The 17,086-nt window shown below is 54.1% G+C and overlaps 8 protein-coding genes across 8 annotated transcripts; 6 read left to right on the top strand and 2 right to left on the bottom strand.

The window, feature by feature from the left end:
- Positions 1–167: 167 nt before the first annotated feature.
- CGGC5_v001355 (uncharacterized protein) lies at positions 168–1,103 on the top strand (the record flags this gene model as incomplete). The annotated part of the gene is made up of 1 exon (XM_032034389.1): positions 168–1,103. The coding sequence occupies one exon, from the start codon at positions 168–170 to the stop codon at positions 1,101–1,103; it is 936 nt and encodes a 311-aa protein (XP_031886282.1).
- Positions 1,104–1,842: 739 nt separating this feature from the next.
- CGGC5_v001354 (uncharacterized protein) lies at positions 1,843–2,166 on the bottom strand (the record flags this gene model as incomplete). The annotated part of the gene is made up of 1 exon (XM_032034388.1): positions 1,843–2,166. The coding sequence occupies one exon, from the start codon at positions 2,164–2,166 to the stop codon at positions 1,843–1,845; it is 324 nt and encodes a 107-aa protein (XP_031886281.1).
- A 1,276-nt stretch (positions 2,167–3,442) lies between these two features.
- Positions 3,443–4,255, top strand: CGGC5_v001353 (uncharacterized protein; the record flags this gene model as incomplete). The annotated part of the gene is made up of 1 exon (XM_032034387.1): positions 3,443–4,255. One exon carries the CDS (start codon positions 3,443–3,445, stop codon positions 4,253–4,255), a length of 813 nt encoding a protein of 270 aa, XP_031886284.1.
- A 492-nt stretch (positions 4,256–4,747) lies between these two features.
- On the top strand, positions 4,748–9,279 carry fsa7-1 (MFS transporter fsa7; the record flags this gene model as incomplete). The annotated part of the gene is made up of 10 exons (XM_066150823.1): positions 4,748–4,953; positions 5,010–5,388; positions 5,441–5,518; positions 5,573–6,145; positions 6,204–6,451; positions 7,003–7,094; positions 7,159–7,191; positions 7,413–7,757; positions 7,809–7,840; positions 7,891–9,279. 10 exons carry the CDS (start codon positions 4,748–4,750, stop codon positions 9,277–9,279), a joined length of 3,375 nt encoding a protein of 1,124 aa, XP_066009992.1.
- Positions 9,280–10,015: 736 nt separating this feature from the next.
- CGGC5_v001351 (Secondary metabolism regulator LAE1) lies at positions 10,016–11,560 on the top strand (the record flags this gene model as incomplete). Its single annotated transcript, XM_032034383.1, has 10 exons — positions 10,016–10,150; positions 10,205–10,239; positions 10,285–10,370; positions 10,419–10,441; positions 10,495–10,630; positions 10,678–10,715; positions 10,766–10,803; positions 10,853–10,990; positions 11,042–11,461; positions 11,509–11,560. 10 exons carry the CDS (start codon positions 10,016–10,018, stop codon positions 11,558–11,560), a joined length of 1,101 nt encoding a protein of 366 aa, XP_031886231.1.
- Positions 11,561–12,155: 595 nt separating this feature from the next.
- CGGC5_v001350 (Secondary metabolism regulator LAE1) lies at positions 12,156–13,593 on the top strand (the record flags this gene model as incomplete). Its single annotated transcript, XM_066150822.1, has 10 exons — positions 12,156–12,233; positions 12,279–12,313; positions 12,356–12,441; positions 12,494–12,516; positions 12,562–12,691; positions 12,743–12,780; positions 12,827–12,864; positions 12,911–13,048; positions 13,097–13,516; positions 13,566–13,593. The coding sequence occupies 10 exons, from the start codon at positions 12,156–12,158 to the stop codon at positions 13,591–13,593; spliced, it is 1,014 nt and encodes a 337-aa protein (XP_066009991.1).
- Positions 13,594–14,064: 471 nt separating this feature from the next.
- ftmP450-2 (Fumitremorgin C synthase) lies at positions 14,065–15,666 on the top strand (the record flags this gene model as incomplete). Its single annotated transcript, XM_032034381.1, has 1 exon — positions 14,065–15,666. One exon carries the CDS (start codon positions 14,065–14,067, stop codon positions 15,664–15,666), a length of 1,602 nt encoding a protein of 533 aa, XP_031886236.1.
- A 510-nt stretch (positions 15,667–16,176) lies between these two features.
- Positions 16,177–16,512, bottom strand: CGGC5_v001348 (uncharacterized protein; the record flags this gene model as incomplete). Its single annotated transcript, XM_032034380.2, has 3 exons — positions 16,177–16,243; positions 16,298–16,326; positions 16,372–16,512. 3 exons carry the CDS (start codon positions 16,510–16,512, stop codon positions 16,177–16,179), a joined length of 237 nt encoding a protein of 78 aa, XP_031886233.2.
- Between the last annotated feature and the right edge of the window lie 574 nt (positions 16,513–17,086).

The following is a 17,086-nucleotide window of genomic DNA, read 5'->3' as shown; positions in this document are numbered from 1 at the left end:
GCGAGTATGCATACTTCTTCTTTCTATCCGACAGAAGCTGCCCATAAAAGGTTTGCAGAGGCACCAGGGAAATCCGCAAAGAAACAGAAATCTCAGTCACTCAGCAGCTTTGTTTTCCCATCGACACACACCCATCCACCACCGGCACCACCGACACGACAGTCAAAATGGCGACATACCGCAGAAAACGACAAAACAGTCTTGGGCCTGACGATGAAGCAATCGTCCAGAAAAAAAGCAGAGTCGGCGACGCCTACCGCGATGAAATGGCTGAAGATACTCACATGCCGAGTTTCATTCTCCGGGAAGGCGCCAGCGACAATTTTTCCGGTTCCATTCTCAGCGAGGATTTCACCAATCAAGCCAGCACTTTCTGCACGTCTCCAAACGACCCAAACGTCACCATCTTTCCGCATCAAACCCGCAGGAGGATTCGCCTTCCTAGGGTTGGTGATACCCGAAGCAGCGTATTTGATATGGAAGAATTGGATGAGGAAGAGGAGCGTGAATTCGGACCATACCGCGAGCCGACCGCCGGATCGTCTAGCAATGCCCCGTCTTCTGGCCAATCTCAGCAGGCCAGAGCTGGAGCCTTTCAAAGGGCTCGAGACCCTTCGCCAATTCTCAACCCTCGCGTCGTGGAAGGTGACGACAAGCGCTCGAAAGACGAGTTGCAGAGAGCCGTTTCCTTTGAAGAAGACGGCATCGCGAGCCACGAAACGATTTCGTCCTCAAAAGCGGCCTTCGAGACCAAATTTCTTGGCCAACTCGATGAACGGCTGGATATCACCCATGTCGTTGCGTCGAGCCCGCAAGTTATTGAATTCGCCGGCGAGAACATCTTGCTGAGCATCAGGAACTTGGGAGGCCCCGTCAGAATCAAGATTGAGAACGGCCAAGAGAAGGCTGAACCCCCTCAAACTCACGAGGCTCTGGCTTGCACAAGCTCTCGCGAGTCCTCATCCTCGAACACGGGTGATCGTGCCACAGAAGCGGAGTCAGTCCACGAGCATCAGCTGGTGCAACTGACTCTGAGCTCTCCTCTCAATCTGGCGCTCTGCATCAAAGCCCAGCTTTCGATGTCGGGCCTGATATTTCTCTGAGCGGCCAACAGGTTTCAGCCCCCAAGCAAGTAGCAGGCGAGCAGCGCACTTGGGCCAACTACGGCCAAGGTTACCGCAACTCGTCGACATACACCGACCAGCGCCCTCGAAGCTTCAGATATCACAGAAAAAAGGGTGGATACCTTGGCGGCAGCCGTGGCAGCCACAGAGGCAGCTACGGCTCTGCCCGAGAAGCTACGCACGTGGGTTTCGGAGGTAGCTATGGAGGCGGCAATGACGATGACTATAAGGTCGCTTACGGAGATGGCTACCACACAGAGGGTCACTATGGAGGTGGCCACCAAGGTAGCTATCTTCGTGGTCTTGGCAGATGGTCGCAATAAAGGCCAGGGCACTAGGCACGCCAGTCGCTACATTGGGAGAGGCTGACTTAAAGGTCATCATCTCAACGATGACACTGGGCATGTCGATCTGAAGGACACTGGCTCGGATTTCACCGACGCCAGGGAGGCCATCGCGAAGGGGGTAGAATCGAAGGACACCGAGTCGGAGTTACCGACGTCGGGGAGGTCATCGTGAAGGAAAAAGAGTACATGGACACCGGGTCGGACGTTACCAACGCCGTGGCCATCAGTAAAGAGAAGAGGGAGTGGACATATTTCAGTAGTCAGGCTAGCCGTCATGAATGTGAAAGAGTGCGCCCATGTGTAGAGTCCTATTGAAGGCTTGTCGTAAGGTGGAACGAACCCGAGCGATTCATCGTCTCCTGCTAGTAGTCTCAAGCCTTCCGGCCGTTCCCGAACCATTCCTTCAGAAGCGTGATTCCCTCGTTGGTGAGCGCGACTTTCTCAGTGCCGTGAAGGGAGATAACGTAGGCCACCAAGCTACCAGAACTGGTGGGATCCTCGCCGCGGGCCTCGAGGAGGGCGCCAGCTTTGGAGGGGTCGGCGACGAACTGGGAGAGGAGAGCCAGCTCGTCTTCGTCGAGAATCGGGCAAGGGTCGTTGTCGCGGTTGATGATCTCCTGGGCGAGAGTGTGGGTGTCGATCATGTGGCGCGGGGAGGGACCAGTGTAGGGGGCGGACTCAATGGCAGTGGCCATGATGATTGCGAGTGGTTTGGGTAGATTCTGGGTTGGAAACAGTTGGAAAGATGCTTGTGATGTAGTTGCTTGTTGACTGTTTGAGTCGGTCTGGAAAGGGGTGAGATTTTGGCGATAAAGAGCTCGGACGTCGCTACTTTATGTACTTGTCTCCTCATCAGCGTTCGAGGAGGTCACTCATAATCGACGTAGCTGGCTTGCTGGACTGAAACACTTGTTGGAAAGTGCCTCAGACAAAATTGTCACATTGCGAGGTGTTCGCGCAGATTTAGAGAAGTAACCACCCCATACGCGCCTGTCTCGACTAATGTGAGTGCCTAGGGCAGGCAACAACGAAAGTCCTCTGAAGCTGACCAGCGATGCATTTGTGATGAGAAGCCAGGGCCACCCCTCATTGGCCGGGTTCCCCAGCTTCACAACCAATGCATGAACAACCTCCCTGGGGAACTAGGCAGACGTTTTTGTAGCCCCGGTAACCAACACAAGCTGCTTCAAAAAGCAGCCAACCGTGGTTGATAACGGGGAAGATAAGAACGGAAGCGATGACCCGACAGATCGAAAGCGAGGGATGAGATGACTAGGCGCGAAATTTGATTGCACTGCTGACGCGATTGAAAGAGTTGTTGTTTGGATAGACTTGCGTGCACTCTGACAGCCAGGGTTTATGATGTTGTTGTAGATGTTGATGATTGCTGGACACGTTCAGCCGGCGTGACTCTTGTACGCAAGGATTTGGCAGCAAGGTTTCCGACGTTGGGTCACCTTTATCCGTCAAATTGAATTCTTCGACTGAACTTATGATACGGTATGGTCTATCTCCATGAGTTTGGCCAGAAGGTTGCGCGTTCTAAGTCTCCCCACGCGGCAGGGAACATGTTCGTCACATGAACACGAGACGAACCTGGGTTGATGGCGGACTCGCGATCGAACCAACACCCTCTCAATTCCGGCTCGCCTCCAATACAGATTCCGACAGAATATCTGTTCTGCAACCGAGAAGTTTCGCAGCATTGTCTCATCACCGTTGCTGCCGGTGTAAAGTTCGGGGCCTAGACGTGGGTGGGCCGGCCCGTCGGTGTGGCTCGGGACCCGACTCCCAATTCTGGCAATCCCCACTCCGAACGATGCGGCCGGTGCTCTCGCTTTCGAAGTATGTTCATTATCCGAAGAGGCTGCGTTTGACGGATATCGAGTATAAAGACACATGCCGAAGCCCACGATGGGGAGGTTTGTTCTGCAATCCAGTACTAGCTCGACTCGCCAGGAAAACCACATAATGGCAACCCAAAGCATCAGCTCCGTCTTCCAGGAGTTTCTGGACAGAGTCAATCTCAAGAAGTGGGATGCCGCCAAAAAGTTCCTCCAAGACGCAATCACATTCAACGAACACCATGGAAGCAGCGACGAGTTCATTGGTTTTCTCAGTGCAGATATTGAACAGCGCAACGTTGCCCAACTCAGAATCGACGCCGTCGCTGTCCACTCGGACGGGAAATCACTTGGTGCTCGCCAGATTATAAGGACTGTCGGGGCCGATGGGACACAACTCGAGACATGGGCGCTCGTCCTCGCCTTCTTCAATGACGACAAGAAGATCTCGCGCTTCTACAAGATCGACACCCGCCCGAACCCGCGTTCACCTGTCCTGGCCAAAGTTTCGCCCACCGCGCCTCCCGTCTCGGAGAAACAATTGTCGGCGGATGAGTTGAAGAGCGCATACCACACTTACATCCAGAGCTACAACGATGGAGCGATGGCGGTTGTTGTACCGCAGATGATGGCTCCGGAACTGTTGATGAATGGGAACCCGCTCCCGCGCGAGGTCGTCGTGGGATTCTTTGGAAAGTTCCTTCTGCCTGCGACAGCTGGGCTTAAGTATCATATCCAGGACATGGTGACGGACGTTGAGAAGCAGCAGGTGTTTGTGAGGCTCACGCTTGAGGGGGTCCCAGAGAACAAGAACCTCCAAAAAGGGGACGATGGAAAGGAGCCAGTCAAGATCAACGAGATCGCGACATATTCATTCCAGGACGGCAAAATTGCTTGGTGTTGGGCCGCTCCGGACTTCGACTTGACTCCGTCTGTTTAGGTCAGGGGCGAGAGAAGGCGTTGTTGTGATTGAAAGCTGGGTGAGGCGTTTGGTAGAATAGATATAGATTATAAATGCACTCACGCTTTAAACCTGAAGGATTTACACTATGACTTACCTCTTTGCCTAAACCCGCTGGACTAAGGCATCTGACACGATAATGGTGGTGTGGTGGTCGAACGGTCCACAATCTCACCGTCCGACCCTCCGACAGCCGATCCACCGACCGTCCGACACCGCGCTCCGTCGGTCCACACATCCGACTCGGTGGACAACATGCGGATGGTAACGGAGCGGACCGGTATTGGTGAGACGAACTCCCAGCTTTGTGTATTTAACTTGGCCGTCTTGGCTCGGGTAAGTGCCACTACCTCTCACTGCATCCAGCTCATCACCACACATCTACGACTTAAGATCAAGCGCTCATCCAACACATAGAACGCAAAGGTTCTTTCGCAAAAGACATTGAGAAAATACAGACCGCCCCTCGAAATGGAAACCCCGATTGCCTTGGTGGTCTCAAATGCAGAACAAAAAGCAGCCGATCTCGAGGCTGGTTCCAATGCGCCGACCATCACCACCACTGATGAGAACGTTGTCGACTGGGAAGGCCCGGAAGATCCTCAAAACCCGCTCAACTGGTCGCCAAGACTGCGGTACGGACATGTGGTCATTGCATCTCTGCTCTCCCTCGTCGTGTAAGTCACAGTTTCACCCAGCTGCAATCCACGTCGGTAACTAACACGGACCTCAGCAACCTTGCCGCCACGATGATAGCGCCCGGCATGGAATACGTCGTCCGAGACATCCACATCACCAGCCAAACCATCGGCACACTATCCGTCACGATATACCTTCTGGGCTTCGCCTTGGGCCCCCTCATCATCTCTTCCGCTTCCGAGATGCACGGCCGCCTCATCGTATACCACATCTGCAATGTCCTGTTCATTGCTTTCATAGTCGGCACAGCTTTAAGCAAGACGGTGCCTCAGCTTCTCATCTTCCGCGTTCTGTCTGGCATTGCAGGGTCTGCTCCGATGACCATTGGAGGCGGTACAATCGCGGACGTGATTCCCTCAGAGCACCGGGGTCCTGCTGGAGCGCTGTTCGCTCTTGGACCCCTGATGGGGCCGGTATGTTGCTCACCCGATAAACTATTGAAACGGAAGCTGATTGTGTCTGAAGGTCCTCGGTCCAGTCATAGGAGGCTTTCTTTCAACTGGCGAGGGTTGGCGCTGGACGTTTTGGCTCATGGCCATCATGGTGAGCAACCCCTGACTGGCGGGTCCATCGTCACGATACTAACATCTCGACAAGAGCAGCGTCATTTCACTCGTAGCTCTGGCGTTTCTCCGAGAGACTCATCCCAACATCCTGCTTTCCCGCAAAGCCGATCGTCTCCGCCGTGAGACCGGCAACCAGGAGCTGCGCTCAAAGCTGGATCGCCGCCTCACCTCATCCCAAATCCTGATCGGCGCCTTTGTCCGAACCGGAAAACTCTTGATCTTCTCTCCCATAGTCCTCATCATGTCTCTCTACGTCGGTCTCGTTTTCGGCCTGCTGTACCTCCTCTTCACCACCATCACTCCCATCTTCCAGGGGGTCTACGGTTTCAAAGCCGAACTCGTCGGTCTGGCCTACTTGGGCATCGGCATTGGCGAGTTGACAAGTCTCATCGTCTTTGGCACACTGAGTGACCGAGTATCGGCATGGCGCACAAAGTCAGAGGGGCGGTCCGTTCCCGAACATCGGCTCATTTTGATGATTTGGTTCGCCCCCGTCATGACCATTGGTTTCTTCATCTATGGCTGGACCGCGCATTACCAGGTGCACTGGATCGCTCCCATCATCGGCACTTTCTTCATTGGGTTCGGAGCATTCTTCGTCATTGTAAGTTCAGGGAATTGTTGTCGAACATTGAAAATCGGCTTGCTAACGAAATGAGTAGCTACCTGCGCAAATCTACCTGGTCGACGTATTCGGCTCTGAGGCTGCCGCGTCAGCCCTCGGCGCAAACATCCTATTGCGCTGCCTCTTCGGCGTCTTCCTCCCTCTTGCAGGCACAAAGATGTATGAGACGCTCAACTACGGTTGGGGCAACACTCTCCTTGGCTTCTTGTCCCTGGCTTTCGTACCCGCCCCGATGTTCTTCTACAAGTATGGAGGTTGGCTTCGCAGCAAGACAGCCACGAGTTTGTGAGCTTCTCGCCAATAAAGCAGGCCATATGACACGATTTCTTTGACTTTAAAAGGCATAGACAAAAGGATCATTAATAGATAGGCCTTAGACTAAGAGGTCTCTTTCACAAACAGGGCTTTCGGGTCACTCATAATTCTAATGGAATATGATCTTTCTCTTGGTTGGAATGGAAACCAGAACTATCGAGCAAACCAATGGCATGTGAACGATTAATCTGCAGGTGGCTTCATGCCGGTCTTTCACCCACCAGGAATCATCAATGGCCTCGTCATCAGCAGGCTCCGGAAATTTGGTCTCATTGGCTGCTTTTAGGCCCCCTTTTGCGTAGGCAGTCAGATTCCTTCTCGTTATGCACAAAGGCGGCATGGCGCTCCATTCTACCCGCTTATGTAGGTACTTTAGTGCGCTGACGGGAAGGAGGCTGGGATTGACGGCCTTCCCATCTCCTTCCCCAAAAGATGTCTGTCTCGGAGCGAAAACTGCCCAGAAATCTTCCAAATACCATCCCGACTGTCTCAACATCACTGCAAACATGTCATCCAACCAGGACGCCTCTGCCGGACCTGAGAGGCCGCGCCCCCCGCCAAACCGCCGAAGAGACAAACCCACAGTGGTATGCGAAACTTGTCGCAAACGCAAGTGAGTACCCAAAGGACTTTCGACAGTTGAATGTGCATAGTTTCTCATTGCTTGGCTTCCTCAGACAGAAATGTGACCGACAGCAACCTTGCCAGAGGTGCGTCCAGCATGGCATTCAGTGCACTTATGCCAATAGTGGCCCTCTCTCTGCCGGGATTTCCCAGCATGCTTCCAGTGCTCGACCACGGGCAAATCTGCAAGCTCGATTGGCCCAGCTCGAGAGCTTGGTTGTGACGATGATGGAGGACCCTGGGCCGTCACGCGAAACTCCTGTGACGACGGCGCTCACTGGAAATAGCGCAACGGGTTATGTCCCAGCAGGCAATAGCACGCCAACCGAAGCCCGCGATGAATCATCAAAGACGTCTGAGAGTGGCAGTATCCGGCTGAACGCATCCGAGGCTCGGTATGTTGGGAGCAGTCACTGGGCCTCGATTCTGGACGGGATCGCCGAGTTGAAGGACCACTTGGAGGCGGAGGAGGAGATCCAGACCAACAGTGCGACTCCCGGCTCAATCCCCGTCCCAGAAGACGACATGGAGATGCCGCTGCTGTACAGCGTACGCTCTGCCTCGAGGGCACAGATCCTGGACTCGATTCCTCCGAAGCAAGTTCTGGACCGCTACATATCGCACTATTTCAACTCTCTGGACTTGGCATCAGGTTTGTGATGCCCATGATGCTTGTTGTATCACCTGCTCATTGAAGCAACAGGCGCATTCCACACCGGAAAATTCATGAGGGAGGTAAGCTGGAGGCACCATGCTCAGCTCGCCCAGGGACTGACTCTCTTTAGTATGCCGAGTTCTGTCAAAATCCATCCGAAACCCCCATCATGTGGCTGGGCTTACTGTATTCAATCATGTGCATGGCAGTCATGTCGTATGACCTCGTCGGCAAATCGGAAGTAGAAGATCCAAAGGCCTTGATCGATCAGTACCGTGAGAAGACGGCACAGTGCCTGCTACTGGGAAGGTACGCCAACGGAGGCCAATACACCTGGGAAACCATCTACCAGTATGTCATCATAGAGTTGTCGTCGCGAAGGGATATCACGCAGACCATCGGCATCCTCCACGGCGTATCTATGAATCTGCTCCTCCAGATGGGCTACCACAGAGATCCGTCCCACTTCCCGAGCATTTCTCCCTTCGCCGGGGAGATTCGACGCCGAAACTGGGTCAAGTGCTTGGAGGGCGACCTCCAGATGTCGATGCGGACAGGCATACCTCGCAGGATTAGTGCCGGTCACTGGGATACAGAGGAGCCGCGGAACCTACACGACGCGGACTTTGACGAAGACACCAAGGAGATCCCACCCAGCAGGTCAGAAACCGAGGTTACGGCTGTCACTCAACTGATCGCGAGGAGGCGTATGCTGGTGGCGGTTGGGGCTGCTGTCGATCTGTCTTCGTCAATCAAGCCGCCTGCTTACACCGAAGTACTGGCAGTGGATCGGCAGGTGAGGGAGGCAGAGGAAAGCCTCCCACCACCACTAAAGATGAAGCCTTTGCAGGCGTCAGTTACGGATCCGCCGCTGTTGATCATGCACAGGCTGTACTTGGCGCTCATGTTTCGTATAGGTGAGGTCATGATCCACCGCAACTATCTCAGCGAAGCAAGCGACAGCTTCAGCTACTCGCGAAAGAAGTGCTTGGACTCTTGTCTCTCTGTTCTGCAGCTACAACACACTCTCAACGAGGAAACCATGGTCGGAGGCTTGCTGCATTTTGCGGGAGCCAAGCTGTCGCTTATTGGGAACCATGCATTCCTGACGGCCTGCATCACCCTCTGCGGCGCGATGTACAAGGGACTGCATGCGGCTGGAAACGAATATGCCTCGGCTAGGGAAGTGGACATCAAAACAGCGCTGTGGAACTCCCTCAGCGTTTGGATGAAGAATGAGTCTTCGTCTAGAGAGGCTCGCATTGCGGCCGAGTCCATCAGGCTTGTACTCAAGAAGAACGGCTGGTTCAGCGAGTTGTTGCCAAGTCCAGATCTAGGTTCCACCTCAGTCAATGCTATGGGTCTTGATTCTCTGGGCGGGTTCTTTGGGCACGGGATCGACAGTTTTGGCGAGGCGCCTTTGACGATGTTCAACAACGAGTGGGACCCAGAGGGGTTTCCCTGGTTCCTGGATCCGTTGAATGGTGGGATGTCACTGAATGACAGCCAGACCGGATGAGACGTTGGTCCAGCATCTGGACTGCAGAGGCTTCCCATCGACCGCGAACCTCGGCTGTCACTTTTGACATTCACACTGGCTCCTGAGGCGACGGGACTAACACAGAGGGTGTAGCGGGTCTGCGGCAGCTAAGCCCGGCTCCGAAGGTTATCTGTTGGTTGCAGAGCCAACAAGCAAGTGTCGCCACTCTTTATGTAGGCCTGTGGGATGTCTCGATTTCTTCGGACGAGATCAAAGATTGCTGGGTTCCTGTTCTATCTTTATTTGGTTCGCATCAAACGCCTTTCCTCCTTGAGTATTCTGTTCTCTCTGGGATTTCCGCAGCATTTGTCCTTATGAGAAGAAGTTGAATACGAACTGAGCTGTGGCTGCAAAATGACAGAAACATCCACATGCATCCATGTCTATCAACAACCGGGGAAAGGGAAGCGGCCCGGCGTGATTGGTCTCGAATGCAGAGCGTACCACCGAAGGGCCCCGCTGATGAAACGATGTCAAGTCGTTGATTAGCTCTACACCCTGGATTCATGCGAGTTCTTCTCCAACAGATCTGTGAAATGGAACGTTTGCCTGCATATCTCAATGCTGCCTTGCACCAACAGAATCAAACAACGACCCGCTGAACAGCGGGCACAGCTTGGCGCAAAGCGACAACTGACAAGTACAAAATCCCTTGTTCGGCCAAGTCTCTCTACTCGATTTCTCATCCCGAGTGTAACGGAAATCGACTTTCAAAATGGCCGAATCGTCAGACAATGCGGCGGCGCCGGCGTCTCCAGCCCCCACATCTCCGTTGAGATCGACAGCGTCACCTTCGGCCGCACCCGAGCCTCAAGCGCCGGCCGAGATTGAAGCTGACGATGCGGCGAGTGTGAGTTCACTGGCACCATTGCTTCCAGATCCAACTCGTTGACTGTAATGCTAGCTTGCCGCGAATGCCGCCAACATTGACGATCGCATGTGTGTACTTTCTATTCCTTGAGATGATATGCGCTGACAGAACAGCTCGTCCTATACGGCATCCTTGACATCAAGTGTGACAGACTACCCTACTGAGTACGGCCGACGTTTTCACGCGTTCAGAGCTGGGTGTAAGCAAGCGTCCCCGTCAGACGTCAACTCTCACTGACCATATCTAGCGTACTTTGGACCCAACGACGAGGTGAATGATGAAAATCACCAACAAAGACGAAGTACTGATTGCCTGCCTCAAAGGTCGAACTGGACCGGCTCGACTTCAACCACACACTCATTGTGAAGCTCATCAGCTATGGCGAGAAGCTTTTCTTGGCCCCGGTCCCGCAAGAAAAGACACATCGGATTCTAGACATCGGCACAGGAACCGGCATTTGTAGGTCACGAGCTTGTCGCAATGTTCTGCAGCTGACACTCTCACAGGGGCTGTCGAGGCGGCAGAGATCTTTCCTAATGCAGAGGTATGCAAACGAATCGTGGATGGTTCAGGCGAGACTCATTCCCGTCATAGATTCTCGGCAACGATCTGAGTGCCATTCAACCTGCATGGTAAGGTTATCCAGTCAAGATCGTACGGCAAGGGCTGACTTCTTTTTAGGTGCCCGCCCAACGTCAAATTTGAGATCGACGACGTTGAGAGCCCCTGGCTGTACGAGCACAAGTTTGACTTCATTTTCTGCCGCTATATGTGTGCAGCCATCGGAGATTGGCCACTGCTCATGAAACGGGCTTACAAGTACGCATCACTGTAGCTGATTGACACCAAAAAGGCTGACGAACCGCCTAGAAACCTCAACCCGGGCGGCTGGGTTGAATTCCAAGACTACAACATCAAGTTCCTCACAGATGACGATACTCTGAACGAGGAGCACTTTGCTTCTCAGTGGAACAAGAACTTGATGGAAGCCTGCAACGCTGCTGGCCGCAACCCAAACCCAGGGTACGACTTGGAGAAGTGGGTGAAGGAAGCTGGCTTCGTCGACGTTGTTGTCCGCAAGTTCAAGCTCCCCATGGGGACCTGGCCCAAGGACCCGTACTTCAAGGATCTTGGTTTGACGAATCTGATCCAGTACTTGGACGGGCTTGACGGGTTCAGCCTGAGAGCATTTTGCGACGTCCTTGGTTGGACGAAGGAGGAGGTCATGGTGCTGTTGGCGCACGTACGCAAGGAGATGAAGTCCGCCAAACTTCACATCTACAATGACTTGTGAGTGTTCAACTATTTCTTTGGCCGATTTTGCTGACAGTTTGTAGCCATGTGGTCTACGGACGCAAGCCCGAAGCCGAGCCTGAGGCGGCATCGTGATGGAGCGGAGGGTTCCAGATTCATCTAGTTGATCGCATCTTCGGATGTCTTCATTCATCTAATTCTTCAAAATAAAAAAACGACGAAAAGTGGATGTTCGGCTCGTTGAAAATTCAAATCTCACATCCGCTGCTATCAAATCTCCATCTGACAGAAAGGGTCAGAACACGTACTCCTTTCCCCTCCCGGCAATGCGGAATGTTTATTACTGAGCTGGTTCATGCATCCATGTCGCCCTCGGAACTCTGCCTGCAGGTCGGGGAAGCAAGTGGGCAGTCGCGATTGGCCTCGATGCATCAAAGCGTCGGGGCCTGCCCGGCCGCCCCGCTGTTGCAGCCGTTGATTAGCTCCCGACCCCGGACGTCACATCACTTTGTGGGCGCGTGAATCTGAGAAAAAGGAATGCCTCTCTGATTCTGCATCTGACCTGCGTCGAGAAATGGGTCGCCCAGCCCTCGATGAGCGGCAGACAGGCTGAGCAAGGCGGCCGATGCCGTACAAAGTCTGTCGTCGCTCTCCTTTCGAGTTTCCCCGCCGAAGCTTCTCCCGCAGCATTGGTGAAGCCCGGCTTTGACCTTGTTGCTTGAGGTTCAGGATGTGCGAAGACACGGATGACCCTCGCGCGTTGCCAGGCTCTGCTGAAGAGGAGCGACCGCTCGAGGTTGACCAAGATGTAGGGCGTGCGAGTCCTCAGGCGTACCATGCTGACTTGCACCAGAATGCAGACGCCGACTCAACCATTGACGAACGCATGTGAGTGCCCTGCCGTGTTCGCGAAACGTGCTGACGAGGGAGATCGTCGTACACGGCAACATTGACCTCGAGCGTCCTCAATTATCCTGAGGAGCATGGACGACGATACCACGCTTATCGACCGGGATGTAAGTATATTGGCTCGTTCGATTGCTTGCCGCAGCTGACAGCGGCCATCAGCTTACTTTGCCCCCAACGATGAGGTATGAGGATGCCACCGGTTCGAGCCAAACCTGACAGCTTTGAAGGATGAGAGCGACCGCCTTGACTTTACCCACGCGTTAATTCGAAAGACTCTCGATGAGGAGCTCTACCTGGCCCCGCTACAGAAGGAGAAGGTCCACAGGATTCTCGACATTGGGACCGGCACAGGGATTTGTGAGGTCTCCTTTGCGGAGGTCTGGATGCGTGCTAACGGCAGCTATACAGGGGCGATTGAGATGGGCGATGAGTTCGATCATGCAGAGGTGCCGTCCTTGCCCTCTAGCAACAGTTCTCTGCTAATGCCAACAGGTCATCGGCAACGACTTGAGTGCGATTCAGCCAGAGTGGTGCGCACATCACACCGCTTGTTAAGCCAACTACTGACACTGACAGGACCCCACCGAACGTCAAATTCGAGATTGACGACGTCGAAAGCCCGTGGCTGCACCCTTCCAAGTTTGACTTCATTTTCAGTCGGTACTTGGCTGGATCAATCGGCGATTGGCCCAAGCTGGTGAGAAATGTTTATGAGTGAGTCGCCTTCCTCTACCAGCAATCCTTGTCGTTAATAAGTGGCAGCAATTTGAACCCCGGAGGATGGGCCGAATTTCAAGACTATGACTTCCTGTTCAAGTCCGACGACGGCTCTTACAAGGAAGAACACCACACCTGGCAATGGAACACCCAGTTCATCGACGCGACCGTGAGCATAGGACGCGAGTCTCGCCCAGGGCCTAAACTCGAGCAATGGGTCAGGGATGCCGGATTCGTCAACGTCCGCCATTTCGTGCACAAGTGGCCGATTGGCCCTTGGCCCAAGGACGCCTACTACAAAGACATTGGCATGTGCAACCTCATTCAGCTGCTAGATGGGCTTGAAGCGTTCACCCTGCGCGTCTTTTGCGGCGTACTCCAATGGCCCGAGGCGAAGGTGCTCGTCATGCTGGCCAAGGTGCGCGCAGAACTGAAAGCTGGCACCTTCCACTCCTATGGCAACTTGTAAGTGATGTCCCCCATCGGCCTCGTGAGTAGCTACTGAAGTTCGCAGCCATGTGGTATACGGCCAGAAAGCGTAGGCGCGATGTTTTTGTAGTAATGGTAATGATACAACTGGTCTGCAATCATTTGTCCGGTCCCATTTGAATGCCGATGCTAGCGGGACTGATCGGCACTAACAGCGCCAATGCGGGCCGCCGTCCTAGCATATCGGCCCCACCCGGCGTCGCTTCCGGGGCGGGGCACCGACACGTCCTGGCAGTTCGTCCGATGCATCAACCCACTCACCGCAGCCAACCATGCAGCAGCCCCGGCTGGTTGCGCCCGTCTCACCTATTCTGGGTAATTCACTCGGCGCATACCCCGTGCTTACCACCAACGCAGGGTAGTATCGAGAGCCCAAGCTGGTATCTCCATAGGCGTACAGCAACCGTCACCATCACTCGAATGATGCGATCACTATTAATAATCGCAGCTGCTCCATCCGCGTTTGATCCGTCCCTCATCATGTGCCAGTACCTCTGCTCGTTGCGCCTCACGTACACCAAGCCATGCCTGTGGACTCGACTCTGGCCGTCCTGGTCGCTGTCGCTCTGCTGACGGGTCTGTTTCTCACATCGAGGAGGGCCAAAAATGACAGACCACCGAAGCCTCTCAAGTTGCCCATCATCGGTGACCTCCACAGTTCACCGATAGAGAGGCCAATGCTGAACTGGGATGCATGGACTAGAGCCCAGGGACCGGTCGGGACGCCGAAGCTCTTTGGCATCATGCCCTTCGTGGTGCTCAACACAGCCGAAGCGGCCACGGAGCTATTCGGCAAGCGCAGTGCCCTCTATAGCAACCGGCCGAGCTCTGTGAGCATGGAGATGATTACCGATTCGGCGCCAGGCAAGTCGAGGATGACATTGATGCATGACTACGACGCACACTTGAAGTTACATCACCGCATGCTGTCGCCGAGCCTGGGAGCCGTGGCTGCGCCGAGGATCCAGCCACTCATGCAGCTGGAGTCGAGGCAGCTTCTCAGAGATGCTGTCAATGCTGTGCAAGAAAGCGGACGGACGGTGATGAGCAGCACGGAGCTCTACCCGCTGCTGGAGCGGACCCAGGCCAGCGTCATCCTCGGACTACACTACGGCATACGGGTGCCAGCTCACAGCGATCCTCTCTTCACGGAGATCCTACACGTTCAGCACAAAGTAACCTACGTTGCCGCCAACCCCAGTCTCGTCGACTTTATCCCGCCCCTAAGGCATCTCCCCGCGATCATCTCCCCTTGGCATCGTGCTGCGAACAAGCTCTTCATCGAGCAACGAGATCTCTACCTTCGTCTTGTGGAAATCGCAATGAACGAGCCTGGCTGGAACGCCACGAAGCAGGCACGCGCTATCGCCGCCAAGAATCCTGATACTGAGGCTGTGCCGGATCTGGACCTCGCCTTCACGCTGGCGACCAGTATTTCGGGCGGGATGGAGACGAGCCCGAGACAGACGCTGTGGCTTCTGGTCGCTGCGCATGCTAACCCGGGCTTTGTGGCGAAGGCACACGCTGTCTTGGACCAGTCTGTTGGTAGGGACCGCTTACCGCGGTTCACAGACAGATCGAATCTGGTGTACATTGATGCAATAGTTTCGGAAGTGGTGCGTTGGAGGCCAATCGCGCCGGGCAGCATTCCCAGGAGAGCGGATCAGGAAGACGAGATTTTTGGCACGCCCATCGTCAAGGGAGCGACTTTGTTTGCTAATGCCTGGGCCATTGGCCGAGACGAGAAGGTCTTTGACGAATCACTCGGCGATCTGGACTCATTCGTTCCAGAGAGGTGGCTAGACGAAGAGGGAAAGCTTCGTACGGACCTCCCGTTGGCGGGTTTTGGGCATGGAAGACGAAGCTGCTTGGGGAAGAGGGTGGCTCTCGACAACACCTTCATGATTATTGCGAGTCTGCTGTGGGCCTTTGAGGTTGCACCCGTTGGCCATGTTGATTCGATGGCTATGGAGGTCGCGGGATTCATGACGGCGCCCTCAGAGTTCAAATTTAGTCTGAAACCTCGAGGCAAGTGGGTTCAAGAGGTCATTCAGAGAGACTGGGATGTCTCGGAGACGGACCTGAGCAAGCTCATGGGACCTTGGGTGGATGTTGAGACTTCCTAGGTCAATTGAAGCAGATGCCTCTTGCCATCGGACTCAATTGACGTGAATTGATGGTGGTTTACGAATGCCGCTGGGATGTTCAAGCCATTCTCGACTCATCAAGGCAGTCCTGGTAAGTAAGTGTCTTGGCTCGTGTCATCGCATCTCACATCGTCACTTCACCGCATCTTCCCGCTGGGTCTGGCCTCACTGAAGCCCGTGAGACAAGCTCAAAGCCGTGTTGACCTGGTCCAGGCTCGGCATGATGTCCGCTGGAGAAAGCCAAGATTCGGCACGAGCATCAAATGACTCGTCGATCGTGGGAACTTGCGTTTGCGCGAATCGCGAGCGTTCAGTGGAAAAACGTCTCTCGAGAGTTTGAAGCCGTTTGGAATGAGGCCTGGGACGGGACTTGATTTGAAAACAGTCTGGCGCCGAACAACGCCGGCTATCCATTCTTAGTCTGTGCTAAGTATCTTGTACGCTACATAGATGATGCTCAAAGAAACGCTTCGCCCTGCCAAATCCAAATCAAAGCCAGCCCGAGTCCTGAACCCGTGTTTTCAGGATGCATGTATTCTTATGGCGGCCGGAGAACCTGGGAGGATGATGAGATGACAGGCTGGAGACCGAATGATCAGACATCACTTACACTTTTGAAACTCCAGCGTCGGATATGCCCTAACCAGAACCACAGACGCAGCCCTCGCGGAGCGCGGGGTTGACATTGGGAAAGGGGAAGCACTGGCGGCCCTCGGCTTCGCAGTTTTCGCCAGAGACACCGCAGTTGCTATCTGTGCAAGGGCCGGTGAACTGGGCGGCGGAGGCCGCGACGAGGGCGAGAACTGTGATGAAGATGCCGCGCATGTTGACTGATGTGTGTGGTGATGGTGTGTGAAGAAGGTGAGGTTGACAGTTTTGGCTGAAGGCTGTTCGGATGAAGACTAAGCTTGATGATGGTGGTGGTTGATGATGGATAAGATGAGTTTGAAGCTGAGCGTCTGTGTTGATTATATACTTTGGCCTGCTTGTCGGACAAGTCCATGAAATTGAAGTGTGTGATATTTATGGGAACTTCATTGCTTGGCTCTTGACCAGTCAACATTGGCATGCGAAAGCCTAGCCTCCTAGCATCTTGGGCAATTGTAAAGTGCGACTTCAAGATAGGCCAGGCCCAGGGGTTTCAATGCAACTTGTGTTCCCGCTTGCCAAGCGTTTCTATGGGTTCTGGATGTCCTGGTGAGGCCTGTACAAATTGCCTTTAGGACGTGATTGGGACGATACTCTACGCTCAGTGCTTAGACCAGCTGCGGGCCACATTGCTGCATCAAAGAGCCATAGGAATGCGTCTAACCCCTGGCTCTTCTGACGAATTCTCTGTAAGTTGATTTGATAGCCTCCCAGAGAAATTGCCTGACCTCTCTGCTCGATAACCTCGTAT

This window comes from Colletotrichum fructicola, assembly GCF_000319635.2.
Source record: "Colletotrichum fructicola Nara gc5 chromosome Unknown KSG_Nara_v1_contig01, whole genome shotgun sequence".
Lineage (NCBI taxonomy): Eukaryota > Fungi > Ascomycota > Sordariomycetes > Glomerellales > Glomerellaceae > Colletotrichum > Colletotrichum fructicola.
This window is presented reverse-complemented; position numbering and strand designations above follow the sequence as displayed.